Genomic DNA, 6627 nt, shown 5'->3' with positions numbered 1-6627 from the left:
ATCTGTGTGCAACACGAATGAATGTTTCAAGTAAGAATGACAATGAATCATCACGGGCTTCAATATTAAGGCATCATTATAAACCAGTGGAAATACTGAACATGCCTAAAGACGAAATACTGCCTGGGAATCAAACCCCACAATGCATGATCCTTCACGCCTATAAGTAACACCTAACAACAACATGTGGAACTTAGTACTTATAGCACTTATTCTTCAAGCTTCAGGATCATATTGGTAGCAGCAAACTGCCCTTTATTCAGCAGGAGAAAAGGTGATGTTCCAAGTTACACATTCAGTCTTTCTCCAGGTACCATATGAACCAGGCATGTGATGGTAGCAGCGCTGCCTCCATGTTATTGGTACCCTGCATTTGTTCGGCGTCTTTTTCTTGACCGCAGCCCCTCAAAGAACTGCTGTATGGCTTCTGCTGTGACCACCTGATAGAGACAGAAAGCATGGTTCAGGTTTGAGATTTGGAAGGGGGAAAAAAACAAAAGAATTAAATGAAAAAGAAAATCAGTATTTAATTTAAATAAATCATGTATTTTGTCATGTACAAAGATAAGGTAAGATGAAACTAACTACTCAAACTAAATACTGATGGATCAAATACCTCAGGCGTGTTGTCTTGTTATATTTAATTCAAACTGTTAGATCAGGTCTATTAGACTTTATTTCTTACCTTTTCTTCCATAGCAAACTGCTGTAAGAAAGCCGTGAGCTCAGTTTTCAGGTCGTTGTAATCTAAAAGGGGAAAGAACACTTTCTTCATCAATCCACATCCAGTCTCAACCAATCGCCTCTTCCATAAAATTCACTCTACATCATTACGTCCTAGCAGTAAAACCTATTAAAATCTGCTGTCCATTTTGACCCCACATCTCTCCCCCTGCCCTCTGCCCTCCCCGTCCTCACGGTAAATAATCTCCAGCTGCTGCACGTGGTCCATTGAGCCCAGGAATGACATCAGCAGGTCCTCCCCGAACGGCTCCGTCCTGCCTTTGTTCTCATAGGCCAGAACGGTGTCCGACTCATCCAGGAGAAACTGCACCTCCACGTCCACATAGGCCCTCTGAGAACATCACAGTGGGGGGAAATTAATTAATCCAACCAAAAAAAAGCTTAAGACTTGTTTAATAACTATATGGACATTACATAACATGAACCAGGAGTGCATGGAAAGCAAAGTAAACACCTGCACAGTGGCTTATTGGTGCCCTTTGTCAAAGCATGCAGTATAATGTGAGGCCAGAGCCGTGCTTTGAGACCCACCTTGCAGCCGACACAGGTGCAGAGCTCGGAGCGCCAACCGTACGGCCAGAACACAGCTCCCTCTCTGGGCCTCTGCGCAGCCTGGGCCTGCAGCTCCTTCAGCCGGCACGCCACAGTTTTGGTCGTGGACTTCACAGGACTGCCTGTCATTTCCTGCTGAGTCTGTTTGCGAGGAGAACTCCTGTTTGCAGCCGCCACCTACGACATGAATAACAACAGAGGACGGAGTAAGGGACTGCGGTTCGGGTCTGTGTTATTTGGGCAGGAGGAGCAGACGCTGACGCCTGGACTTCATCAAAACACATCTCAACAAAATCCGTGCGGCACTGCAGGTGCGACCCAGGCTCTCATCCTGGCAGTCTTAACGGCGACCGACACGATGAGAAGACTGACCGATGAAATCACTAGTTTACAGTAAGCCGTCCTGTGAAGCCTGGCCAAAGCCGTCCCCAGAGCAGGAGGAGCTGTGCCCCATGGGTCATTTCTCCTCTAATTACCCAGAGGAGAGGGAAGCACGATAAAAAGGAGCTGGAGTCTGCTCCCTCTCTCTCTCTCACTAATCCGCTCATTACCCTCCAGCACCATCTAGTGACAGGCTGGTAACACTCATAATAATACGATGCCACGGATGAAAGGTATATAACACTCATCAATACTGTTTCTTACCTTCTCCTGCTTCATACAGTCAAGGCTGGTGGAGGATCCCTCGCCCCCATTCTTACTGGGGTCACACTTCTTTGCTTCCTTCTCTCCTTCTTCCTCAACATTGACCTCTACCACCTCCTCCTCCTTACAATGACCGACTTTGATCACAGGCGGTGCTTAAGGGGAAAAGACAAGGGAAAAGTTAAATCCTGAATTTTACAGCTAAAAGCTCCCCTACGTTAGACATATGGCTTCATCTTTGTTGGCTGTGTCAGGAAAATTAGTCACCTGCAATGTGAGCAGCATACGTCCACAAGAATGGAGCCTTGTTCATGCAGGGCTCACACACCATCTCTTGCAGCTCCTCAGTCTCCACCACAGTGCAGCCCAGGTGCTGTCAAAGAAGAACAAAGGGACACAAAGAATTTAAGCTTTTTCGACTGTTGCACTCACTGTAAATCACTCTGGATATTGAAAGCTAAATGTCAAAAATGCCCCTATGTCCAGTGCTCTGAGAACATGGCCTCTCTCTCATTTCTTGCTACTTACCCTGGTATGAAACCAGTCCTCACAGATGATGCACTGAATCATCTCATCATTGACCTAGCGGGAAAGTAGCAAGTAGTTTTGTGAACATGTAGTGACAGAGGACAGACAAAAAAAAAAAAGTTGTCATCCGAGTCTCGAAATAGTATCTGAATTATGAGGGCAGAGACTAAAAATAAAGGAATACCTGATCCTCTGAGTCTGGGTACGGCCGGTCACATGAGCAGTAGGTGCCGTGGAAGTTGTGGTTGTATTGGTTTTTAACATTTTGGTTCTCTTTAGCCTGTGAAGACGGAAGAAGGAATATCTTTCATAATCAGCATATGCATAGCAGGCCAGCTTGGATATGAATTCTGTTAGAAACAGTATCAAAAGCAGAAGACTTACAGGAATCAGCTGGCACTGGAAATCCCCAAACTTGCCATTTCCACAATCACAGCGAAAATTTCTATATGAGAAACAACAGGACAATGGGGCAATGTGTTATTAATTATGACAAAGACTCAGATGACAAAACAAAGTGTGAGCTTGATTTAGTACGTTTGGTTTACTGTGAGAACAACACATGGGGAAATACATTCTCATTTACTTAAATACCTTTTGGTGTACAGCTCAAAGATATTATGTCCATCGTGGCATTTGTTGGCGCAGGCGAGACAAAGGCCAGCGGGTTCTGCACCACTGGGAGTGCAAGTGCTGCAGGCGAACACAGCCTGCCTCTTCACATAGCCCTGCAACAAGAAGCACAGCACGCATAAAGATGCATTTTGATGACAAGGCCCTTACGAAAAAGAACTAAATCTTTAATGCATTTTTGGAGGACGATACTCAAATGACGGCGAAATGTCACCATAAATTTCCTCGTACCACAGACACACTATACGCCCCTATGGGAATATTAGAGTAATTTGCTTTGGGGACGGCAGCTATAACGTTAAAGTCTCTACGTAAAAATGTACAAGAAATTCACTTATTGGCAAAAAGCAACACGACTAGGCGACAGTGAAACAATGAAGCCAGTGCCTGCATGACTGCGGTGCATTAGCCCAGGCTAACGGGAGCAGACTGCTGTGGTGAAGCCTGCTCTTTCTTACCAGAGAGTAAGAGCAGTTTTCAGGGTCGCTTCCAGCCAACACACACAAAGCCTCTCTCAGCTCATCCTCGTCTGCAAGAATGTCGCCAAGGGATAAAGTCGAGTCATCTTTATTTACCGCCATTCTGGAAAAAGACTGCAAAGAGGACACAGACACACACACACACACACACACCAGTTTGCACACAACAGTGTTGACAAATGTCTTTTCCGGGCGGGAGTTTGGCCACGTGGAGGAAGTGGCGAAAGCACCGGGTTAACAATCAAGATAGTTCACCTGCTATCCCAGCCTGTTGCCAGGACCACACAATCCGTAACGTGCTGCTGCAAACTGCCTTCCAGAGCTCAAGCAAGCATCTCGGGGCTCAAACGTATCGAGATGAAAATGATTAACGCTAGTTATCGGGTGTAGTTTTACAACACATATGTTTGTTGCAACTTTAATTCAATGACAGAATGTCTTCATCACAAAAACTTTACAGACAGCAATCAAAAACGGGGCGGAACAATAATGATTTTAGTTCACGCATGCATTATTAACATATGAATCGTTAGCCTACCTAGTCGTTACCAAGTGTCGTTACCAACTGTCCCAGTGAAAGTGCCAAATTTATGGTGCCTATTTCCGCTTTCAGAATCAGAATCCACTCTGATTAAGAGGACAAACTGACAACGTCCCAGCTAACATATCCATAGCATTCCCAAAACGTTCTAATAACCACATAAAATAACGTTTTTTGGGGCTAATTTTAATAACGTCCCCCTGAGGTTCCCTGCTGGTAGCATTGTGGGTAACCCTCACAACATTCTAAGAATGTTGCACAAATGTTTTTGTACAACGTAAGTAAACATTCCCAACACGTTCTAATAACTACATAAAATAAAGTTTTTTGGGGATAATTTTAATAACGGTTGTCATTGTTTATTTACCAGAGTTTTCCCTACCTGTACACAACATTAGTTGTTACATTAAAAAAAAAGTGCCGTTTTAACATCTTGGGAACGTTATGGGCTAACATTCAGCGTACCTTCCTGAAACGTTTGGTAGCTGGGGTCCTCGTTTATACAAACTACTGGCGAAATAGCCTAAATATGAGTAATTCCTCCAAACTGGGGACATTTAAGTCCCTCTAACATATGTCATAATTTGTGTAAAATGTTTACCAACACTACAATCAAGTTGCTTGACCAAACTATTACATATTTCATTTAATAAAGCACAATTTGTATTACCTGACAGTGTATTTTGTTTATTATAACCACTTTTTATTTAAACTAAGCATTTTGCAATGTCCCCAATGTTCATTCAACTAGAAAAGAAATAAAAGTAATAAAGTCGACAAATAATACAACACTCGAATAAACAGTGTATTGCCTTCGTTGTCTTCTTTCTCTCATAATATAATTAATCATAATTAATACATTTTCCATTATATAAAAAGATCAAATACATGTGTGTCCCTAAATCTACTTTCAACCCAGTTACTACTCTAAGGAAACACCCTTGTAAAATAAAGCGCTTTTCCACAAGTCATGATTTTCAGTTAAGTGACATGGAGGGAAAAGGCAAGTAATTTTCCAAGCTCTATTTTGTATGTTTTTGAATGTTGTTTAATAAATTTAAAGATCATAACATGTCAGTCCTGTTCCCTGTATTTCAAAGGATATACAATTAATTGTATAAATGTTTAAAGTTATTTAATAAATGCACGTAAACCCTCACTACATGAATGTCATGTGTTCTCATGCTCTTCATTACATGGAGCACAATATAAACTTGAAATGTCAACCCTGTTGCCCTGTCATTCCTGTTACCTTGTGCAAAGTAGCCTACAAATACAGTGACAGTGTTGGCATTTTGTTAGAAAACGGCCAGTAAACCTATTTATTAATTAAAATGTGTGAATAAATATTGTAGATATAAGTCATATGACTTACAAGTAGGCTATAATTCACATTTTGTACTCATGAATGAATATGAATTGTGAAATGAGCCAAGACAATATACTTACCTGATTTACATGTGAAAATAAAATGAGATAGGTTTACCTGTGAAAATAAAATGAGTGATACACTTACCCGATTTACATGTGAAAATAAAATGTGATACTAAAGAAAATAAAAGAAAAATTAGTAGCCTAATATATTTACCCGATTTACCTGTGTAAAGAAAATGAGTAATAAACTTACATTTTTTCCACTGTTAAGCAGTTTTAACTGTTTTAATGAAGTTCAGCATAGACTCATGGGCCAAGCTATATTGAGTTCATCAGTTGCCTGTTTTTGGCTGATCGCCATAATAAATCTGCTGTAGTATGTTGCAGTCGTTTTCCAGAGGATGGCGCCCCTGTGATATGTTTCTTTGGGTCTAAATGTGAAAGCACCCTCAGAAAATAATGTTCACTGTTGCAGAGCTGACACTAAACTGTTGATCTGATTGGGGTGGTCTCATTGTGCAAGCTGCAATAGGCCTACATGTATGTCGAAAGATCAGTTCATCATGTAAACCGCAATAGGTCTACATCAGTTCGTTGCTCCATACTTTGCTTTAATCTTTCCTGTATGGACAGTGAGTTGAAAGCGAATGAAGTGGTGCGCTCCTCTTGTGGGGAACAGACTGAACTACGCTCTGACCGCAACCGTGCCCGCCTCATGTTGCCTTCAGGAGCTGACGGAAGAATCAGAGTTACAAGTTGAGCCCACATGAACGACCAAACAAAGTGCTAAATACGACTGGGAAAGTCGTAATTTTCAATGATAACCGAGTTACCGTGCCATAACGTTGAGGGAACGCATCAACAATTGATGGTAAAAGTGACGTCTAAACAATTTTTGCCTAAAACATTAATAACACGTCTGATGCACATTTCTCCTCTTCATGCTACTCAGACAGAACACATTAGGTCTGTACCGCTTCATTTCTAAAATAAAACAACACCCACAAAATAACTACACTTGTTGCAGGGGGCATTATTATTTCCTACCAAAAGCATTTGAATGCTCTCTTCCGACTTCCGAAAGGTCGACAAGGGGATTTTACGAGGAACACGTGAATGCAGCATCAGTCT

At 41.8% G+C, this 6627-nt stretch overlaps 1 protein-coding gene across 1 annotated transcript; it reads right to left on the bottom strand.

Annotated features, from left to right (window-relative positions):
- Nucleotides 1–152: 152 nt before the first annotated feature.
- LOC139920886 (putative E3 ubiquitin-protein ligase UBR7) lies at nt 153–3695 on the bottom strand. Its single transcript, XM_071910983.2, has 11 exons — nt 3561–3695; nt 3064–3197; nt 2854–2914; nt 2654–2749; nt 2470–2523; nt 2209–2314; nt 1942–2096; nt 1276–1473; nt 919–1075; nt 686–747; nt 153–440 (listed from the first exon to the last, which is right to left on the bottom strand). Exons 1-11 carry the CDS (start codon nt 3681–3683, stop codon nt 357–359), a joined length of 1230 nt encoding a protein of 409 aa, XP_071767084.1. The 5' UTR covers nt 3684–3695; the 3' UTR covers nt 153–356.
- Between the last annotated feature and the right edge of the window lie 2932 nt (nt 3696–6627).

The sequence above is a fragment of the Centroberyx gerrardi genome, chromosome 17 (genome assembly GCF_048128805.1).
Source record: "Centroberyx gerrardi isolate f3 chromosome 17, fCenGer3.hap1.cur.20231027, whole genome shotgun sequence".
NCBI classification, from domain to species: Eukaryota; Metazoa; Chordata; class Actinopteri; order Beryciformes; family Berycidae; genus Centroberyx; species Centroberyx gerrardi.
This window is presented reverse-complemented; position numbering and strand designations above follow the sequence as displayed.

What these genes read in the sequence shown, in the direction of transcription:
- LOC139920886 (XM_071910983.2), bottom strand. Translation starts at nt 3,683, where the DNA reads ATGGCGGTAAATAAAGATGACTCGACTTTATCCCTTGGCGACATTCTT. An exon ending in TTTGAGCTGTACACCAAAAG is followed by an intron (nt 2,915 to 3,063) that starts GTATTTAAGTAA and finishes TTTCTCATATAG; the next exon opens with AAATTTTCGCTGTGATTGTG. An exon ending in GCACCTGTGTCGGCTGCAAG is followed by an intron (nt 1,076 to 1,275) that starts GTGGGTCTCAAA and finishes TGATGTTCTCAG; the next exon opens with AGGGCCTATGTGGACGTGGA.